Genomic DNA, 23735 nt, shown 5'->3' with positions numbered 1-23735 from the left:
GGTACTTTATTCTCATCAAAAAAAAAAAAAAAATTTAACTTCTTTGCCACTTGTGGTGCTATACTAAACACTAAAATAGTGACTTCATGTGTCTATATCAACTTTATTCATGTAAATATAATTGTCTATATTTAAAAAAAATTGTTTGGTTTTACAACTAGTACACTGTCTGCCATTGATTAGTCGGCTTTCTGGACTGCCTTAGTTTCAGAATGACATACAGATGCACAATTTTCTTTAATTTAGATTTTTTTTTTTAACCAGCCAACGCAGCATCCTTTACAGTGAAGAGTAGCCAAGGCTACCAAGAAACTGTTACACATTGGTACCATATATTGCATTCTACATTCTTTTTCAGAAATTTCTTGTCCATTTCTTTCTCCAGACTTTTTTTTTGCCAATGACAGTATTTTACTTAGCTTTGAAGGTGTTTTTTTTTTGTGTTGTAATATTATATACAGCTTGATTGCATTAATTCTCTCAAAGCAAGACATCACATCCTGTTCTGACATCACATTCTGTATTCTGACATCACATTCTTTTCTGACATCACATTCTTTTCTGACATCACATTCTTTTCTGACATCACATCCTTTTCTGACATCACATCCTGTTCCGACATCACATCCTGTATTCTATCTATCACATGCCCTATCTTGTCATACTTTTTTTCCATGCGCTACCTTCATTTTATATGGATATCTGCAGCAAGTACGGGTAGTATTAATAATTTCAAACAAAGCATATAACAGTGTTTTATTATCAAAATTATATAACAAAATGCACTAACACTGTAACACTGCATGGTGCCCAGATGGTTCTGCTTCTGTTTATCATTATGCTCTCAATCGCAATTCCTGTATAGATGATAAATTGTATCACATCAAAACGCAAAACAGCTTTCGATTTTGATTCTTCTAAATATTTAGTGCACGAACCTGCTGGGTAACCAAGTATTGTTTACGGTTTATGTATCTTGTATCATAATATCATTCTCATGTTCAGCTGAACCATTGTACTAGTAGTTTATTAACATTTTAAGCATCGTTTGTGAGTATTTCGTCCTCTATGCATAGCCCATTTATCCAGCCTGTTTTTAGTTTCACTGCCTTCATTTGCGGATCGCTGGGCAGATCTATTCCTAATTTATTGTCTTTTTATGCCATCACTATTTCCATTTGGGAATCCTTCTTCAAATTTCTATTTTCGTATCATTTATAGGTTTCTTGACAATATTCTTGACTGTATTTGTTACTGTAAAAATTAATTAAATACAAATTTTTTTCGCAATTTTGGTCAATTATCAGATGTATCAATTTCTCAGACTCTGTATTGAAGCCAGATTGTTTTCATACTCTTCGGACAGATACTTTGTATATTTAACAGTTGGATTTCGTGATAAATTTATTTTTTTGTCAAGTAAATTTGTATTTTTACAAACGACAAAGCTGTTGTTGTTGACTTGTTTACTAATGTAGTATCCAACTATTAACATCATTGGTTAAATTGACATGTACTCATTGTAACCCCCCTCCCCTCCCCTCCCCTCCCCTCCCCTCCCCTCCCCTCCCCTCCCCTCTTCCCCATCTGATTCATTTATCACACATAAAGACATGCATGTCACTTTTCAGTTAGCTGTTATTGCATGCCTTTATAGTAATAGTTAAATAGTGTATAATTGTTTATCCTTTAGTATCACCGGCTCAGCAGCGAGCACCAGTTCTATTATATCACCCTGAACTTGATGTGGTTGCATTGAGAGGCGAAACCTTGAGTATGAAGTGTTTGGCAGATGCATTGTGAGTATGGTTTCTGTACTGATTTGCATATCTACATTATATACTGCATTCTAATATCCTGACTCTATATTCTCATCTATGTGTTGTTCCTGTTTTCTGCGCATGTTTAAGATTATAGGCATGTTTGTCAAATTACTGTAAAAGGATTAATTATTCACTGGGTTTTAATTTTGCTGATTTCGCTGACTGGAAAATGCGCAAAATTAAAACCCAGTGAATATGTAAAATGTCACATAGGTCACATTATCTAAATAATAGAACAGTGAATTTAAACCCCACTGAATATGCCTGAAATTGTTAATCGGTGAAATTTAAACCCAGTAAAAATTAGTCATTTTACAGTAGTAGTAGAATTCGATGTGATGTTAGAGTGGAACTGTCCATCAACAATTGCATTTTCTACTTTTTGAAAACTACCAGCTCAATTGCTTTGATACTTGATATGTAGGTACCTTGGGTGGACCTCTGTCAGAATTGTTCATTTTGTGAAGTTATCTGCAATTTTTGCCAAATATTTTTGTCATTTTTGGTGAAAAAATGTTATTTTTGACTTCTTCTTGAAAACTACCAACCAAATTGCATTGATATTTGAGGTGTACATAATTTTTGGGAACAATTTGAAGTAGTTAAGTTGACATGTTCTCAAAAATTAGAACCATTCTGCTTTTTTGTGGGTTAACTGCATTTTGTCTTATGGATGTGCGTTACTTGACTTGGCTACCACAATGTTCTTGTAAGACAGGTCACTTGTTCCTTCTCATCATCGTTCAAATCACACAGTGTTGCAAACATGATGAACCTGTACTCTACCAAGAAGACATGTATTTGATCTCGGTAAAACATGTAGATCTGATTGGATGTGCATCAATAATGTATGAGATCAGATTTGTGTAACTCATGACAATGGAAATAAAACTGGCGGGATGTAAAATTACTGAAAAGAGTGCATTTTAAAACACTTATATGTGATAGATTGGTGAAGTTATGGTCGAATAAACCAACCTCGGCTGGAGATGCTCTTCCATTGGCCACTTGTAAGATGAAAACTAAGATTCACGATCTTAGTAACACATAAATAAATAAGTATAATGTTTGTGTTTGTTAGCCCAACACCAACAGTATCATGGGAAGGACTAACTAAACCATTGCCTGAAGAACGTACTACTTACCCAAGCTTTGGGCAAGAAGTGTTGATTGCGGATGTCAAATTTGAGGATGAAGGTGAATACAGGTGTACTGCAAGCAATGCAATTGGTAGTCCAGCTAGATGGTCAGTGAAAGTTCGAGTCGAAGGTATGTTGGTAGACTCTTTGTACTTACTTGTATGGTTTATCTTTTTAGTTCTGCTGTGGATCTCACCATATGAGTGATTGTCCGTTGTTGTTCGTGTCAACTTTTTACTTTTTTGCCTTCTTGTTGAAAACTACAAGCTTGAATGCTTCGATACTTGGTGTATATGTACCTTGAGTAGACCTCTCTTAGGTTTGTTCATTTCATGATGATATCTTCAATTCTCTAATTTTGGTGAATATGTTTGTCATTTTTTGGAAAAAGTGAATTTTTGTTGAAAACAGCAAGTGAGGTTGCTTTGATACTATACATATTGTTCATTTTCTAATGATATCTTCAGTTCTTTTATTGAAATGTGCTTTGCTAACAGCAGCATTATCTCAGTCGAGAGGCTGCTTGTCTTGTCTTGTTCTATCTGTATTTGAATACAGTGTAGCTGCTTCCATTTATTAGTATAAATAAAACTAACAGCTTCTCGTGTTTAGAGTAAATTTTCTATTTCTTTTTGTGTGACAGCTGCACCATACTGGGCAATTGATCATCAAGATGAAACTATCCCACCTTATAGTGATTTTACAATGGAATGCCTAGCTGAGGGTATACCTCCACCTGCTATTTCATGGTTGGTAAATGGTCAAACCATTCCTAATCCAGGTGAGTACGCAATAGAAATGTTACAATGGTCAAGAATTTCCTGTCCTTAAAATAGTTGTTGGGGTTAATGGAACATTGATGAGGAAAATTTGTCTTCCCTTCTGTAATTTCTAGGCTCTGGTCCTATTGGGTCTTGGCTGTTTCCAAACACTGTTTAGTTCCGATCAGACACTGAATAATATTATTTGTTCACAGATACTAACAGGCGCAGAAGAGTGAGCGGGAACAAGATACATTTTACTAACGCTAAAGCAGATGACAGCGATGTATACCAGTGCATGGCGTCCAATACTCATGGTAAAATTATGACCAGCATGTATCTTAATGTACTTGGTAAGTTAGAGCAAATTCGTTATCACTGATATGTCAATAATATGAAAATGTCTTTTTATGACATGTTACATTTGATGTTTCGTTCTTTCAGCTGTCCCTGCAAGAATTGAGCAACCTCCTCCGGAATTGACCTTGGCCACGGAATCTGGTGAGGTGGCCATTCACTGTGGCGTCTTTGGATCACCGAAACCAAGAGTCACATGGTCTTTCAATGGACAGGTAGGGGAGAATTCATTGTGTTATTCCCAATAATGCATATAGTTATAAACATTCTCAGTATAATATTTGCAAGGTTGGTGACTGAATTGTACAAATTACTTCACGTAATTTACATACATAATCTTAAAACCTTAGAAATGTCCCTTTATAGATCCAATATCTATGCTAAATAATCTTTGGCCAATTTTTCCTCGTACACAACGTAATCAACTTAGTTGTCAGGAAGACACTCTGACAGCTTAGTAGGAATTTTAAAGATCGTAAATGGAACATAAAAAAAACGGGGAACAAAGTTGATACTCCCTATGCTATGTTGACTAAGTTGCAATAAAACAAGCCGGTAGGCTGGTTGGCGATCCGCTCCGCTCAAAAACAAGCACCATGTTTTTGGCTGTTTCCATGGTGTGACATAAACGTGAAGCTAACGTCGGTTTATAACTAATACGAAGTTCGCAAACACCATTCAGTTTTTGGAAGTCACTTAGTTTATTACTAGGACCACAATCACTCTCCTAGTCGAGTGACTGTGCTAGGACGTATTCTGCTGTTACATTTATTATTTCCAACCGTTTTGCGATAGCATTTTCTGGAATGAAGCGTTTCCTGTAAATGCTGGAAAGCGAAATAATGAAATAACGAGATGGTAAATATTTACCTAAAGTACAGTGTGTTGACCTTCATAATAATATATTTCATAATGCAAAACATTAGTCACGGTGAGTAATTTAAATATACGACTCCTAATCGAAAAATATGACCACAGTCCAGAATTTCAGACGGATATTAAGAAACCTAAGAGCATATCAAAAGCATTTACTCTAAAATATAAAAAAGAACTGCAGTCAAAAGTCAAGAATGCCAGCAAATAAAGGACTCTGCCCCACAATCCTTTGTGCGCGTTATTACGGACACGCGCAAAAAACTGTACCACGCTTGTCAAATCTGGGTCAAATATACAGTACGCTACTATCTTGCCACAGTGGAGTGTTCGGTGACCATTGAATTAGCCCGTGATTCATATTTTATGTGTATTAATTTATTCATCAATTTTCGTGACTAACAGTACTGCCCAAATTTCAGTCAAAAAAACGCAACTGGTGAAACGGAAGAGCATTGCCAGGCGATGGACGCGGGGCTCTTTGGCGACGACCGCATAGAGGTCAAAATACGCGTTCTATTTTTACGCGTTAAATATGGCTCTTCCATTTCGCCCCCTCCGGAATGTTCTACTTTCACAGCCTAATCGCAGGTTTTTCGAAAAACGTCGAAAAAACACAAGAATTAGTAGAAATGTTCCTGTTTTGGGCGGATTATTGATGGAGAATAATGTCTTTATTACAAAAATGCTGAAAAACCGTGAGTTGTTGCCTTAGTTACTTTTTTATTGGCGAAAAACTGCGAACTCGGCAAATTTGGTTGCACAACTTCCCTTTATCATATACACCCAGCGACACCGATAAAACTGGTAGGAGGTAATACATTTGGGGCGAAAGTATTCAAAAATCAGTTTTTGGATGTTGCAATGGCAATGGTGGGCCAGGATTGTTTTCCAATTAGTGACGGCACGACCTACCTGTGAAGTATGAACAAAACCGGCCGAGCCGAAACAATCACAGAGGAGTTAAAAGCCGTTGCTGGTGAAAAGTTACCCCAACTTTAGGGTCAAATTTCTCGGTAATGAAAACAGATATCAAAAATTCAAATGGTAACTTTGTGCCCACACTCAAGCTGAGTAGAATGAGCTATGTCTGAAGTGTTTTATCCCAAATTTGTAGGAGGAGATACATTTGGCGCGAAGCTATTCAAAAATCAGTTTTTTGGCTGTTGCTATGGCAACGGTGGGCCAAAATTTTTTGCAGATTTTTCCTAATAACTAGGGTGAAGGTGTGACCTACCTGCCAAGTTTGAACGAAAACGGCCAAGCCAAAAAAATCACAGAAGAAATCATACGTGAAAACACTGGAAATGTACACACACAGACACACACAAAACGACAAAAGTGATTATAAGGGCAATCCTAGCGGAGCGGATCGCCAATATCTGTCATATTCATCAAAACAATATAAATTTGAACATCTCATCAATTTCTTCCCAGGTATGCCAAGGCTTATTTTATTCTAACTTGAACATCCTAAGTGATGTGTTATCGGTGTACATAAGTATAATAAGTATGAATACAACCTCCCCCCCCCCCCTCCAATTCAGTTATATTGTATCAACATCTTTCATTTCAGGAACTATGTCTTGTGTTTCCTGAAAACATCTACAACATCTCTAATATTCTATATTCTTCTATCATATATTTTTTTTAATATTTGCATTTAATTTAGGAAATCTTTTGTTGCCTATTTTTTCATGACTTGATTAAAAATGGCCAACGATGGTCATTGTGTTTGTTTCTTGTGTAAGACCATTTTTTCAGACACATTTTCACCGATTTCGTTAATTAACAACACACATGTGTGTTACTGCTGCACTGCATTCAACTTTGATTCAAAATGACGAACAATGACATAACGCAAGTTTTTACCTCAAATGGTTAACTTCAGCCAAATACAAACTGAGACTACAATTAATGACAATAACTTTCAGTTTTACAAGCTTAGATCTTACCTATACATATCCACAACACATGACAATGTTTTGTTTTTATACACATAGGAGGTATCTGGCGGCCGTTATGAAACATTGGAAAACGGTACCCTGATTATCCAGGATGTTGGATTCAACGATCGTGGCTTATACAAGTGCTATGCTCGTAATGAATTCGGACAACAGACTGAATTTGGGTTATTGTATGTAAAAAGTAAGTGATTTCTGCTTCATCTGTATTTGTGTTCTTTCTTGTGTTTTTTCCAGTTATGTTGGAGTTAGTGTTATTTACAAGTAGGATGGATGCTTGGTTACCAAGAGAAAACAAAGCACACAATGCGTATATTTGCAGATAGTGCATACGTATTTGTGTGCTTGCATTACTAATATTGCAAAGACACAAATACAGATACATATATACCAACTTCAAAGGACATACTCGCCTTTTGAGGATGTTTTTTATAGTCCTCAGGAAAACTTAATTTATATTGATAGTTAATTAGTCCCTGTTTGGATGCAGTCCAAAAATGAGGACTTGTGGATTGACCTCTGTGCGCGTGTTCATGCGTGCATCCGGACCTACATCTTAGACATGCCTGGACCGATTACATGTACACCAAACATATTATGCATATGCATATAAATTTGTTTCACGATCTGATTCAAGATGGCTGAATGGCTGTCACCTTTGTGCTGAAAAAATGATCAAAATCAAGCATTTCTGGCATTCAGGAACCAGGTCTTGGCTGTTTATACAGATGGATTTTGTTCAAACTTAGTACAATACATTGGACATTATGGTGGCCATTTTAAAAAAAAGACCGATCGGCGGCCATTATGTAACAAGTACTTGTTTGATAATCAGATACAAGATGACTGAATTTCAATCATTTTTGTGTTAAAAAAAATCATCTTCTGGATCCCATCTTCGCCAGCCAAGGACCATTTATTCGGCCTAGGCCTCAACATATTAACCCTTGGCAGATTTTACCACGTTTTACTGTATGTCACACTCCTTCAAACGATTATAAGATTCACTTGGGCTCATTTGATTTACCCAATCAGAACTCACGATAGAAACAACATATTACTTGGTAAAATCATGGCGCTAGCTCGGTTGAATATAGAAATCAACATGTTGTTAGCTTTTTCTCTGTGAATGACCATTAAAAGAAAAAAACTTAGTGCTGTTTCTAAGGGAAATGATGTGTTAGTTGCAACAAAGAACGGATCGGACAAGTCGACTTGTTATCTATATCGACAGTTTTATCAGTTTACTAAAACACAGTTTGCACAAAAATTTAAACATTCCATAGTCTTCATTCACTTGTCCACAAACAATTTTCAATGTTGAAATAACAAAAATTGAAAACGCGTCAACGAACAATACATAGACCTTCTGCTTGACTCCGGGTGAAACAGCGCAGAACACGGCGCCACTGTTTTAATCTGTGATAACCCCCGGATCTTCAAATTTATGATACAGCAACGCTGATTGGTAGCGCCAACTTCTTGGTGCGCCCAATCAAATGACTCAATTTATCTTCTGTGAAATGCAGCTTTTCCTAACACGGGTTCGTGGGCCGGGTATGAATGGCCGGCTTTAGCGAAACCATGCGATTCGGACGATGTCTGACATGTTTACGTTCAAACTGTATTAATGTAAACAAAACTATACATCTTAAATTTGATAACTAACGAGAATTGTGCGTTGCTTGTTCAACATAAATACATTTTGCGAAGCTGGGGTTAGTAAAGGGGTAACGTATCATACACTTTATATTAATACAATAAATATACATTCTTGTATATAAACATATCAGAAATCGGTATTTTAATATGTTGTGACACTGTTAAATCCCAGGTATTTACAAATTGCATATTACACTTACAACACTAAGGAAAAGCAAAGTTTTCACAGTTTAGGTTATGTTTGTATGCCTATAATTTTGATTGTGTGAAATATTCTTTGTTTACAGAAAAAACTGAAATTCAACAGAAACCTAGTGACGAGTACGTCAAGGAAGATGAAAATGCTCAATTTGATTGCTCTGCCACATACGACTCATCAATGGAACTAACCATATTCTGGGAAAGAGACGGGGAAAGACTTCAAACTGATTTACCAACTTCCAGATATTCCACAAATTCTGAAGACTCGCTAGTGATCAGAAGAACGCAGATGTCTGACACCAATGATTATACATGTGTTGCACAAACAACTTTAGATGAAGCCAGGGCAACAGCTAAATTGATTGTACAGAGTAAGAGCACCTTCTCATCCATGATTTTAATATACTTGCCCAATCTCCAGAAAATGAGATTTGTGCATTTCAGGTAGTCATATTCCTATGTCTAGCTTCATTCGACAACCTTCATCTAAAATTCAACCCTATAATTTGTCAAGTGGACTACATCATATCACTATTTGACCAACTTATTGAAAAGAAAACTATGATTTTGTAATTATTTTGCTTGATTTTGCTTGGACTTTGCAGTCTATGTCCGTGCTTTGAGGCACTCAATCTGCGCTTTCTCAATTATGAGTATTCTTTTCAAGTTTAAAGATTTATTCAATTTAATATTACAAATGTTCATTCCACCAGCAGTGGACATACAGTTTTTAGTGACTCTTGGGGCTCAATCTAATGTTTTTACTGCTGAAAACTGTATGTCCTTCTGTATGTTATTTACTGAAGGATTATAAAAACATTGGAACAAAACTAAATGAAAGTTTTGTGTCAGGAAAGCCATTAGAAGAGCATAATATATACTTTAATTTTGATCATCTTTTCAGATGTACCATCTTCTCCAACTAATGTAAGAGTTGACAACGCTGATGATATTATCCTCGATATATACTGGTCCAAGCCATGTGCTAAAAACTCTCCCATTGAAAAATATATCATCAAATATTCTACTGACTTTGATAGCTGTAATAATTGGCAAGTCCAGATGGAAGTTGATGACCCAGACCAAACATCTGCCACAATGAATCTGTCGCCTTGGGTTAAATACCAGTTCCACGTGATTGCTGTGAATGGCATTGGTCCATCAATGCCAAGTGAAAACATAGGGGTTTATACAACCAATCCTGCTCCTCCAGATGCCAACCCTTCCAATTTCAAGGGAGCTGGTACCAAACCAACCAACATGATCATTAGTTGGGATGTAAGTATTGCTCGTCTAGCTTAATTTATTTATTAATTTTGACTGATGTGGTAGTATATTTCATATGTCCGTATCTAAAAACGGCATTTGTTTTTAGCTCCGCTGTCGACTTTGTCGAGCGAAGCTTATCATATGAGTGATTGTCCGTCGTCGTCGTCCGGTGTCTGGCTTTGATACTTGGTGTATATGTACCTTGGATAGACCTCTCTCAGATTTGTTCATTTTGTAATGATATCTTCAATTCTCTAATTTTGGTGAATATTTTTGTAATTTTTGGTAAAAAGTGATATTTTCGACTTCTTGTTAAAAACCGCAAGTGCAATTGCTTTGATATCACATATATAGATACTACATGTAGACCTTTCTCAGATTTGTTCATTTTGTGATGATATCTTCAATTCTCTAATTTTGGTGAATATTTTTGTCATTTTTGGTAAAAAGTGATATTTTTGACTTCTTGTTAAAAACCGCAAGTCCAATTGCTTTGATATTACATATATAGGTACTACATGTGGTCCTCTCTCAGATTTGTTCATTTCATTATGATATCTTTAATTCTCTAATTTTAGTGAATATTTTTTTAATTTTTGGTAAAAAGAGATATTTTTGACTTCTTGTTGAAAACCGCAAGTCTGATTGCTTTTATATTGCATATATAGGTACTACCGTAAAATTCCTTTTTGAGGCCGCGGCTTTAATTAAAATTCATTTTTTCAATGGACGAATTTAGATGCGTGAAGTCTTGGTACGGCTTTAATTAGAGCATTCACTTCGGTTACAGTGGGAATTTTTTTCAGAAAACAAAGGCCAGAAGGGATAATGATATGCTAATGAGATGCACGACACTCGATTGCAACTTTGTTGTGATTCTAAGGCACTTTTGAATTTTTACACACAGACAAACTTATACACAAACGAAATTTCACACTGTATAACATACTGCACAATAAATAATATCTACAAATAGATTTGTATGCATTTGCAGATTACGGTACTGTATACAACAATCTCTTGAATAGACTAATTCGTTAGCACCGGTCACTCTTTTAGTAACCGTGCAGACAGCCGTATGACACAGTCGATTGCGGCATGTTCGACTTCCGGCAGAGTGACAGTACATTAATCTAGACATCGGGGAAATTAAAATAAAAAAAGTCAATAAAAAAACAATGATAACAGAAAAAATACTCAGTACATTATTTAATGTAATATATATTTATTTTCTTATTTTTGATAACGAAAAGTATATTCTAAAAGAAGTCAAAACAAAAACGAATGCATTCTTAGTAGCAAATGATCACGGTAACGGTCATGCTGCGTTTCACACAAGTGAATAACTTACTTGTTTTCAAAGTGTTACAATTGCTGATTATTAATCAGTAGTGATTACAATAATGTACAAAAAATAAATTCGTTGAATTGTTGTGAAAATTCAACTTAGTTTCACCGCAAGCGAATGATTTTGGTCACATATAAATGTTCGATCCGGTATGATATCCGCCATGTTAGTTCAAACATCTTTAGTGACTTTAAACTGTTATGTTGACCTGATAGGTCAAGTCGCTAATTAACCAATCGAAACGCTGGATGGTGGCAACGTGATTAAATTACCATAGCTCTTTTAAATATGTTAATGTAGTTCAGCGACCTCAAGGTAAACGAAACACGGAAGAGATTTACCGTTGTTGTAGTGCGATCGTTTAGCTTTGGTTTTGATGGGAAAACGGCATGATTTTTTTTTAAATCAAGAAATTAGTTGTTTTCGAAAAATAAGCTGAGCATTGAAGAAGAATTTAACACTTTTGAAGATAATAACAGCTCATTGTCGAAACGCAGTTTACCCAGTCGCGTTACCCACAATAAACCTGTACTCTGGAATAAGCGTCAATGACTACGGAAAACCTTAATTAGAATCTAATTTAAGCGTCAGGAATCATTGAAATGTTCGAAAAATTATGCCTTAATTTAAAATTAAATGGTATATCTTTTTCTGAAATATGTGGTGGCTGTTTGGTTTGTGAAAGTTTGGGGTGCGGCTTATATTGCAGACTTTTCCCTGGGATCAAAACTTGGAAATTTCAACATGAAACAATGTCTCAAGTTAGGGTGCGGCTTCTATTAAAGCTGCGGCCTCAAAAAGGAATTTTACGGTACATGTGGACCTCTTTCAGATTTGTTAATTTCGTGGTGATATCTTCAATTATCTAATTTTGATAATTATTTTTAGTGAAAAGTGATATTTTTGAATCCTGTTGCTTTGATACTATGCATATTGTTCATTTTCTAATGATATCTTCTGTTCTTTAATTGCGATGTGCATTGCTAACAGCGGAGCTATCTCAGCTGACTGGCTGCTTGTCCATAGACTGCAAAAGTGCATTCATGTGCATCTAGAATAAAGAAATGGTTGATAGTGTAGTATGGAGTAGATCAGGAGTAGACTGTTACAGGAAAATTACAGCTGGTAGTAACGGTACTCTATGGCACAGGAATGCAATATAGTGTCCATTATAGTCTGAAATATTTCAAAGAACAATGTTTTTGAAAATGAACTGGTGATGATTTCATATTTTTTGTCCTCTTGTCATCAAAGATGACAGAGTGGAGCTTTTCGTATAGCTGATTGTCTGTCAACAATTGCTTGGTATGGTAGGTACTTTGGTTGGACTTTTGTAAGATTTGTTCATTTTGTGACGATGTCTTCAATTCACAATTTTTTGGTGAATATTGGTAAAAAAAATGTGCTCTTATTGACTCCTTGAAAACTACTGGTTCAATAGCTTGTATATAGGTATCATGGGTTGACCTCCACGAGATTTTTAACAAGATGACAATTGATATCACCATGGCAACAATCAACTAAACGTTTGTGTTATGGCAATTAGTTAGTATCTTATCATACAGAACAATATCATCCTTGTTTTAAGGAAGACACTCTACAAAGACAGTTGTTTCTGAATTTGGGACATCTATCAATTATAAATTTTCATGTCTGTTGTAGCCCATGGGACCGGAAAAACAGAATGCACCAGGATTCAAATACCTTCTTCGTTACAAACACCAAGATGCTACAGAGTGGACACCCGTGATCGAAATTCCCGACTGGACAGTTAGCCAGTATACTGTTGAACCTACTGAAACATTCCAAGCGTACGATATTACTATTCAGACGGCGAATGAGGAAGGAAGTGGTCCTGCACCGATTGCAACTGTTGGCTTTTCTGGCGAAGATGGTATGTTTTGCTAGTTCATTAAAATAGAAGTACCAAGTGTAGTGTTCAGAATAAAACAAATTTTAGTTTTCGTGCACTCTTGATATCACTATGGATACTTAAATGTCCAACTTCTTCTTTTCCTGTAGTTCCTAACGCAGAACCTACGAATGTCAGTGTGGCAGTCAAAGGTCCCACGGAAATTAACGTGATGTGGAATTCAGTACCATCTGAAAATTTAAGAGGAAATCTGCGTGGCTACAAGGTACAGAAACATGAATGTACCTGATATTTGCAGGCTCACTTTTTAGCTCCGCTGTCGACTTTGTCGAGCGGAGCTTATCATATGAGTGATTGTCCGTCGTCGTCGTCCGTCGTCGTCCGTCGTCCGTGTCAATGTTTTACTTTTTCGACTTCTTCTTGAAAACTACAAGCCTGAATGCTTTGATACTTGGTGTATATGTACCTTGGGTAGACCTCTCTTAGGTTTGTTCATTTCATGTTGATATCTTCAATTCTCTAATTTTGGTGAATATTTTTGTCATTTTTGGTAAAAAGTGATATTTTCGACTTCTTGTTAAAAACCGCAAGTGCAATTGCTTTGATATTACATATATAGGTACTACATGTGGACCTCTCTCATATTTGTTCATTTTGTAATGATATCTTTAATTCTCTAATTTTGGTGAATATTTTTGTCATTTTTGGTAAAAAGTGATATTTTCGACTTCTTGTTAAAAACCGCAAGTGCAATTGCTTTGATATTACATATATAGGTACTACATGTGGACCTCTCTCAGATTTGTTCATTTTGTAATGATATCTTTAATTCTCTAATTTTGGTGAATATTTTTGTCATTTTTGGTAAAAAGTGATATTTTCGACTTCTTGTTAAAAACCGCAAGTGCAATTGCTTTGATACTACATATATAGGTACTACATGTGGACCTCTCTCAGATTTGTTCATTTTGTGATGATATCTTCAATTCTCTAATTTTCGTGAATATTTTTGTAATTTTTGGTAAAAAGTGATATTTTCGACTTCTTGTTAAAAACCACAAGTCCGATTGCTTTGATATTACATATATAGGTACTACATGTGGACCTCTTTCAGATTTGTTCATTTTGTGATGATATCTTCAATTCTCTAATTTTGGTGAATATTTTTGTAATTTTTGGTAAAAAGTGATATTTTCGACTTCTTGTTAAAAACCAATAGTTCAATTGCTTTGATATTACATATTTAGATACTACATGTAGACCTTTCTGAGATTTGTTCATTTCGTGATGATATCTTGGATTCTCTAATTTTGGTGAATATTTTTGTCATTTTTGGTAAAAAGTGATATTTTCGACTTCTTGTTAAAAACCGCAAGTGCAATTGCTTTGATACTACATATATAGGTACTACATGTGGACCTCTCTCAGATTTGTTCATTTTGTGATGATATCTTCAATTCTCTAATTTTGGTGAATATTTTTGTAATTTTTGGTAAAAAGTGATATTTTCGACTTCTTGTTAAAAACCACAAGTCCGATTGCTTTGATATTACATATATAGGTACTACATGTGGACCTCTTTCAGATTTGTTCATTTTGTGATGATATCTTCAATTCTCTAATTTTGGTGAATATTTTTGTAATTTTTGGTAAAAAGTGATATTTTCGACTTCTTGTTAAAAACCAATAGTTCAATTGCTTTGATATTACATATTTAGATACTACATGTAGACCTTTCTGAGATTTGTTCATTTCGTGATGATATCTTGGATTCTATAATTTTGGTGAATATTTTTGTCATATTTGGTAAAAAGTGATATTTTCGACTTCTTGTTAAAAACCAAAAGTTCAATTGCTTTGATATTACATATATAGATAATACATGTAGACCTTTCTCAGATTTGTTCATTTCGTGATGATATCTTCAATTCTCTAATTTTGGTGAATATTTTAGTCATTTTTGGTAGAAAGTGATATATTCGACTTCTTGTTAAAAACTGTAAATCCGATTGCTTTGATACTATACATATTGTTCATTTTCTGATGATGTCTTCAGTTCTTTAATTGAAATGTGCATTTCTAACAGCAGAGCTATCTCAGCCGATAGGCTGCTTGTTCCTGATTTAATTTCTTGAATGTCAAGGTCAACTTTTATTACCATTACAAAGTAAAAAAAAACCTGATATTTTTCAAAAATGTTGTACGAGACCCGCTATTAACAAAGAAAAATGCATAAAGTTGTGCTAAACGTTGCTGCAACATTTTTGCTGGAAATATTTTGGTACTCTTTGCGATATTGTCATAGTAACACTCAATTTGTGTCATGTCATGTCATGATCATGTATAAACTAATGTATCAGTTGTAGGTGTCTTTATTAAAGGGCCTGAGATATGCACATCATACATTCTGGTTAAATTAAAAGCGTGAAAAGTTTTGTCAGAAATACAATTTTAGGTTACTGCCACTATAACTTGATGTTGCTGAGAATTAGTCAAATAAACACCCGGAATAAATGTTAACAATGGTCTACTGATGAATTGAAATAGAACGAGAAAGTCTGAACAGGATTCCAGCCGAAAGGAGGAAAACTCTCCATTTTAGCATGCTTGCGCACTATAATTTCAACATAATTTTTCAATAATTTATTCTTGCACTATATTACAGCATTTAATGGATATAAAACGAAGCATCATGGTGATAATTCTTTTACAGGTACGATATTCCAGTGAATCCTTGACGGTTCAAAGACAGAAACGAGAAGTAGAGACAATAGTGAAAGTCTATGATCAGTCTCCTGCTATTATGGATGATGTAACTCCATATTCCCGTTATACCATTGATGTTGCAGCTTTCAATAATGCAGGAGATGGTCCTTATAGTGCTCCAGTAAATGCGGAAACCCCTGAAGGAGGTGAATTTGCTTTGTTCCTATAGGTTTTGAAATACTTGGAAAGATGTATAATCAATGCCATGCTAGAGTTTTCAGGGGATTCTAAAATTGACGTTACTAACCTCATTTGGGCTCTGCTATCTATTAGTCTATTCATGTGGGTTGTGCATGTGTTCAAAGCAATTGCTCAGAAATGCTTTGACTAATCATATTCAGGCTTAACAAAGACTTTGCAAGATGATTTCAACGGGTGGGGGGGGGGGGGGTACATAGGTGCTCTAAGATAAACAATGCACAGTGCAAACCCCAAATGTATGATCTTGCTATTCTTGAATCTTTAATTGAATTAAAATATTTACCGTATATGTATTTGTAATACCCATGAGCGCATGCTTTCAAAGGTTTCTTTGATTTATCCTGCCTGAAATGTTATTTTTGTCGGTCATTGTCCTTAACAATATCTCGTGTCCAATCATTCTTTTACCCTGTAAAGAAAAAGTCCCAGGTTTCCTACGAAAACGTACAATGATTGGTTTTGTGCACTGAGAACAAGATCAGTGTATAGTGTTTTTAGATTGCAGTTAGTCTGGCACTCTATTCACTGCTGAGAGGAAAGCAGACCACAGAAGATGACATGTAATCTCTCGGATGCTGTATGGACATGCTAACAAATTAATGCCTCAAACATGGTGTATTAAATTTATCTACTCAGTACATAGTATTATGAAAAAAACCATCACAGAACTAAATGAATCTGTCACTATAATACAATATGTCATTGTGTTGCAGTACCTGGTCCTGTCGCTAACTATGTACTCACACCTCTATCTGCTGGTTTCTACCTGAAGTGGGATTTTCCAGATCAGCCAAATGGTATTGTTGTCGGATATTTAATCAAGTATCAGAGAAGTGAGTATGTCTTCCTTTGTTTTGAATTGTTTAGTTAATAACGCTATGACAGGCTTCTTCTCGGGTCTTTGTCCAAACGGGGACTAAAAAGTATATTCACTGGATTTTATTTTCACTGAATCATTACTTCAGCAAAAGTTAATTCCAAGCGAAAATAAAGTATTTTACTGTATTAGTACCATATTTATGGGTATTAACACTAGTATATGGTTCATTAAGATGTATCTTTTTTTTCTTTACATTAGTGTCTGGTACTGAGGTTGGTTCTGAGATAATAGTGGATGTTCCTGATGGTCTGATTGATAGAAAAAAGATTGGAGGTTTGAAAGAAGAGGTTAAATATCGTGTGTCAATTGCAGCATATACTGTTATTGGTGAGGGAGAATCTATCGTAAAAGAAGAATTTACCAGAGAAAATGGACGTAAGTTTAAAATGATAAACTTAATAAATACATAAAAAATGGTCTGCATCTGAAATGCGGAGCCTGCCCTCAAACAGAAGGTAGAGAAAATGATGGAGCCTGAAATACAAAGCCTGCCCTCAAACAGAAGGTAGAGAAAGTGCTGCATCTGAAATGCAGAGCCTGCCCTCAAACAGAAGGTAGAGAAAGTGATGAGTTTGAATTACAAAGGCTACCTTTAAACAGCAGTCAAAGAAAGTTCTGGAGTCTGAAATACAATGCCTGTCCCTAGAATGTGAAGTAAGCATGGAGTCAGAAATGCAAAACTCTCTTTCAAACCTGATAGAAAAAGTACTACAGTTGGAAATGCAAAGATTATCCTCAAATAGCGTTAAGAAATCTCTGGAGCCAGAAATACAAAGCCGTGTTAACATGAAAAGAAATGCAAACAACAATATACACGAGAAGGAAGTAAACACGAAATAAAAAAAAAACTATCTGTTAATCAAAGTATGTGACCCCCCCCCCTTTTATGGAATATAGAAGTGTATCATAATTGCTTGCCATCACACACACTAGATTAATAAATATGTCCCTTTGCCATGTCACTAATGTAATAAATATCTATTACCTTATTTCAGCTCCAAGCGTTCCAGAGGCTCCTCTGTTTCCACTTGTAGGCGTAAACTCAATTAATGTAACCTGGGTACCGGATGAGGAAGGTCCGTCTGTTGACGAGTATGAAGTATATTACAGAAAGTCGGGTAAGTTTATCAGAAATGTGTAAAGTCTAATAAACAATTACAAATATCAGCATTATGAATTTGATCTTTTTCAACAAGCTGAAATGAGACTGAACACTAAGAAGTCCGGCTGAGATTGGGAGACAGAGTTAGTGATAGAAAAGAGAGGCAGGCAGGCAGCCAGCCAGCCAGCCAGCCAAAGAGATAAATATAGGAATCTTTTGGTTTGTCTTTTTTACCATTTAATTAAGTGTATGTTGCTGATAAATTATTTTAATTTCAACAATAAACCCCAAATCATTTCATAGCTCCTATTCCCAGTTTGTATAATCCTGACTTACAACGGTAGTGTTTTGTATGTTATGTGATGTGATATGAAAATGTAGTCTCTATACAAATGTTTATCACTATCACCATAATGCTGTAGCTTTCTACATTACTGCTGCAGGAGAACTCAAAATGATTTTATTCTTGTCATGGTATCGAAGTCTAGCTGTGAACAATCAATCTTTTTCTGTTCACTGCGAGAATCACACGTTATGTGTGAAATCGAACATAAAACAGGACAAACAAAGGTCGTAGTGGCATCAAACATCTCGTGGGTTTTGACAAATGTGAAAGTATTTTGGGGACATTTCCGTGCTTAATAATGTGCTGTCGACATTTGATGATCAAAATCAAATTGTTCAATTTTTGCGGCAGACGTTCAACACACACGGAAAAACATCTATTCAATGATGAGGATCTTTGCGTATTACACCACGAATTTCAATTTGTATTGTTTACTTGCATCATCTGTACCGGTACTTACGTTTGGCAAAGATAAGTGTGTCATTTGCTTCAAAGACAATATGCAGATTGCATATGCAGAGTATTAGTGTATAGCCTTTTTTTCTCTCTACACTGCCATTTATATGACAGATTCAGACCTTAAGAGAGTTTGAACTTAACGTTGCTACTGAGCATGTTACTGCACATATATGTAATGCATTATGGGAAGGACCCTCCAATTGTACCGGTATATAATGAGAAACGAGTATCATACTGGAAACTGGCTTTATCAATTTTAAATAATTGAAAGCAGTGTAAAAATTGATAATCTTGAATAATAGTCTGGTTGCCCCATTTTTGACTCCCATGTGCGAAGCACAAAATGGGAGTCTTTGCAGTTAGTGTGTCTGTATGTGTGTATGTGTGTATGTGTGTGTGTGTGTGTGTGTGTGTGTATGTGTGTCCGACTGTTCCACTGCTATCTCAAGAACCATACATCGGTTTTTGATGAAACTTGGTGCATAGATGCTCTGGGCCAATGCGCAGATTTGATTAGGTTTTGGGAAAAATCCATGCTCGTTAATTACCTAATTTGCATGATAATTCGCTAATTTTTAGCTGTTCTATGACTGTTCCACTGATATCTAAACAACCACTCATTGGATTTTGATGAAACTTGGTACATAGATGCTCTGAACTAATGCTAGGTTTTGATTAGTTTTTGGTAATAATCCGTGGATACTAATTACCTAATTTGCATAATGATTAGTCAATTTTCGGTTTTTCCACTGATATCTCAAGTACTAATCATCACATTTCAATGAAACTTGGTACATAGATGTCATACGACACTGCACAGACCTGATAATTTTTATGGTAATATCAGTACATATTAATTACCTAATTTGCATAATTAATTAATTTTCAGCATTTGATATAAGTAGTTAGCATTACATTTCAATGAAACTTGGTACTTACATACTCAAGGACTATGCAGAGATTGATCGTTTTCGATAAATATTTGTGCATATTAATCACCTAATTTGCATAATTAGTTAATTTTCAGCTTTTCCACGGGTATCTCAAGTACTAATCATCGCATTTCAATGAAACTTGGTACATAGATCCTTTAGGACTATGCAGAGACCTGATTAGTTTTAGGGTAAATAATTGTGCATATTAATTACCTAATTTGCATAATTAATTTTCAGCTTTTCTACTGATATCTAAAGTACTAATCATCACACTTCAATGAATCTAGAATTATGCAGACCCAATTAGTTTCCGGTAAATATTTGTGCATATTAATCACCTAATTTGCATAATTAACCAACTTTCACACTGATATCTCAGGTACTATACATCACATATCAATGAATGTACATGGATGCTGTAGGACAATAGACAGACCTGAATAATTGTGGGTTAAAATCTGTACATATTAATTACCTAATTTGCATAATTAACCAATTTTAAGCTTTCACACTGATATCTAAAGTACCGTAAAAACTCCAAAATTTCGACCGGTTTTAAATAATTGGTGTTGGAAATGTGACGTGTTTTTAGAGTCAAAATTAAGGTGCATTTTCGGACGGTCGAATTTTTCAGAATAGAAATCAGCAAAAAAAAATGGGGATGATAGACAGTGTGCTTCATTAGTTTTTAAAAAATGCAATGTCCGTCAATTGACGTAAACTTCCTCATGTTTCACGGTAAAAGCAAAGGTCGTGGCCGAGTTGTAACTCAAAATCTAAACAAAGTCATCAATCAGTGAGTATTATGACAAGCAAAACAAAACATCAAAACGCGGAGAAGAGGTCAGCACAAAACTAATAGGTCAAAAGACAAAGCTGTCTCGCACTACCTAGGAAAACTTGCGAATGTTCGAAGTACAGGTACCCATTGGACAAAAGATACATGGAAGTTTAGCAAACGATCTCCCCGACCCAGTGCAATGTATCCGGTTAGAATCAAAGCTCACGTGTCCCTTATTTGAGGGACCAAATTCTGCCGTAAATTCGCCCTTGGATTAAAAAATAAAATGGGATTTAAGAAAATAAAATGGGACTTTTAAGGTGTATTTTGGCGTCATTTTTCGAACATTTCAATCAATCCTGCCGGCTAAAATAGAGTCTAAGTTTTACCGTAGTCATTGACGTCTGTCTATTCAAGAGTACACGTGTATGCTTTTTATCGTGACTAGCGTGAGCGGGTAAGCTTCCTTTCGAGAATGAGCTGTTATCACTGTGAACAATGTTAAATTATTCTTCAGATGACCAGTTTATTTTTTAAAAACAACAAATTTTTTTATTTAAAAAAAATCATGCTGTTTTCGCATCAAAATCCAAGCCAAAATATCGTACTACAACATCAATCTCTTCCGCATTGCGTTCAATAACATTAACATATTTAAATAAGCTATGGTAATTTGAACACGTTGGCATCATCCAGCTTTTTGATTGGTTAATTAGCGATTTGACCTATTTGACCTAAGAGAACATGGCGGATATCCTACAGCATCAAACGTTCATACGAGACCGGAATCATTCGCTTACGATGAAACTAAGTTGACTTTTATTTGTATTTCATAACCATTCAACAAATTTATTTTGTGTACATTATTATAATCACTACTGAGTACAGTAATAATCAACAATTCAGAAACGCAGCATGCCGAGATTTTTGTGTTCGTTTTTATTTGAAACTTCGTTTATTTAGAATATATTTTCGTTACCAATAAAATAAAAATCTCTCAGTCAATCAGAAACCCGGATTCATGCCTTTGAGGAAGGTCCCGTTTGAACGCTCACATCGAGTTTTTTTTCGTTTGGGGGAAAACTAAAACTGGTCGCAATTTTCGAATAAGAATGAGTCGACAATTTTTAGTGGAGTCGAAAATTTGGAGGTAAATAAAACACCGAAACCCGGCAAATAAATATGTGGCCGAATTTTTAGAGGGGTCGAAATTTTGGAGTTTTCACGGTACTAATTATTCCATTTCAATGAAACTTAGTACAAAGATGCTCTAGGACAATGTACAAACCTAATTAGTTTGGGGTAAAAATCTGTTCATATTAATTCCCTAATAAGCATAATAATTCATAATTTTTTGGTTCTAATCACATTTCAATTAAACTTGGAGACATAGATTTTCTGTTACATTGCGCAGACCTCATTAGTTTTACACTCAAATCTGGTCATATTAATTTTCTGATTTGCATAATTAGTTTTCAGCTAAGTAATTTCGAATTATATTTAATGTGTCTCCAATACTCTCAGCACATGGGAGTTCTTTCTAAGCTTTCTTTGATTTTTTAAATGCTTACAAAATTATGATTCTACAGATTGTCATCAACTGAGTGTTGTTTCGTTTCATGTTTAAGTTTTGGTAGTATATCTTTCTTTTTTTTTCATTGCGTGGAGAGGGATCTATAAATAGGTAATGGTGTCTGCTGTTGATGACATCCATGTGCATGACACAGTCTGGTTTTTGTACACACATGTATCAGGTGTTAACAGACCGATGTGATGATATGTGAATTGTTGTTAGTCACGTACAAAGCCTGGACACTGAACCTCTATTGTCACATGCTAATTAGTTATGCCAGAGTGCTTTCAATCCCTGACCTTTTGTGTACTGGTCTTTTCATGCACAGGGAGGTTCCCTTTCTACAGCCAGCATTTTTGTTGCCAGTAAGTTTGGTTAACTTTCGGTTTCCCTCCCTTCCGACATACTTTGATAATATCAATAGGTTGTCTTCATGTCAATGTGTTGTTATTTTAGAATCAGAAGAATGGATACTGGCTGGTAAAGTGGATCCTATGGATAAAAATTATCTGGTTATTGAAGATTTAGACAGCGGTACAACTTACGACGTTAGAGTTAGAGCAGTCAACAGTATGGGTGATGCTGATGGCCCAGTCAGTGTGGTTACCACAGCTGGTGCAGGTAAGAGTCATGTTTTCTTATTTAGGCCACACCGACTTAATTGTATGGATGACATCCACGCGCGCATTAGTTTTCGCCTTTTCTCAAAAAAAAAAAAACAATATCTCCAACGACGAGTCTCTACAGATCGGTTTTCTGTCCGGAACTTGCCGACTCATATTGTCGCAAAGCGCCGGCTTGTCGTAAAACTCTTTTTGGACTATCTAAAAACGTGCCAATTTTGTCGTAAATGATCTTCTGCACATGCGTATTGCGTTGTCAGGAATACGTGAGCATAACAGTTCAGAGGAAAAACTGAGGGATTGTTGTAGACTGGTACGCAATTGACGTCGGCCAGGGAGATATGACGTTTACACAGCTATACGAGAGATTGGTTAAAGCTAACCCCTACTGTATAGAGAGGAGCAAGCAAGGACATTTCTGTATCATTGCAATGTTTTGTTAGTTATTGTCATAAAGTAGTGATATGTACATTCCGCCTTGACTTGTACTGAAAATGATGTCCATGTTGTACCTTGCATGCAGTGTTTTTGACTGAAGGTACAGTAGAACGTCGATTATCCGAACTCTTAGGGGGACATGCTTTTTGTTCGGTTATGCAAACAGTTCGGATATGCGATCTTGTGTGGGCGTGCTCAAGTTTACAGGCTCACTACACACAAATTCTAACACACATGACTGTAATGAAATCAAACAATAATACATGTAGAGTACGTCATTAAAAACATTTTTATTTAATCAGTAATATATTGTAATAAAAATGTTGCATGCTGGAATGTTAAAAAGTGTTTCAAAATGTCC

General features: G+C 35.5%; 2 protein-coding genes across 2 annotated transcripts in view; both read left to right on the top strand.

Annotated features, from left to right (window-relative positions):
• LOC102807938 (calcium-independent phospholipase A2-gamma-like) overlaps positions 1-23735 on the top strand; it is a 90825-nt gene that overhangs the window by 43074 nt on the left and 24016 nt on the right. The window lies entirely within an intron of this gene.
• The window catches only part of LOC146747733 (neuronal cell adhesion molecule-like), a 45482-nt gene that overhangs the window by 15078 nt on the left and 6669 nt on the right, over positions 1-23735 (top strand). Inside the window, exons 6-20 of the mRNA XM_085497020.1 lie at positions 1694-1799; positions 2905-3092; positions 3606-3743; positions 3939-4076; positions 4168-4295; positions 6957-7101; positions 8867-9151; positions 9685-10058; positions 13060-13291; positions 13420-13535; positions 15984-16182; positions 16951-17070; positions 17316-17492; positions 18113-18235; positions 22770-22934. Coding sequence (XP_085353146.1) covers positions 1694-1799; positions 2905-3092; positions 3606-3743; positions 3939-4076; positions 4168-4295; positions 6957-7101; positions 8867-9151; positions 9685-10058; positions 13060-13291; positions 13420-13535; positions 15984-16182; positions 16951-17070; positions 17316-17492; positions 18113-18235; positions 22770-22934 — 2634 coding nt within the window. The remainder of the gene's footprint in view (positions 1-1693; positions 1800-2904; positions 3093-3605; positions 3744-3938; positions 4077-4167; positions 4296-6956; positions 7102-8866; positions 9152-9684; positions 10059-13059; positions 13292-13419; positions 13536-15983; positions 16183-16950; positions 17071-17315; positions 17493-18112; positions 18236-22769; positions 22935-23735) is intronic.

The sequence above is a fragment of the Saccoglossus kowalevskii genome, chromosome 3 (assembly GCF_978046115.1).
Source record: "Saccoglossus kowalevskii chromosome 3, keSacKowa6.1, whole genome shotgun sequence".
NCBI classification, from domain to species: Eukaryota; Metazoa; Hemichordata; class Enteropneusta; family Harrimaniidae; genus Saccoglossus; species Saccoglossus kowalevskii.
The sequence above is the reverse complement of the archived record's forward strand: the minus strand, read 5'-3'. Positions and strand labels throughout refer to the sequence as shown.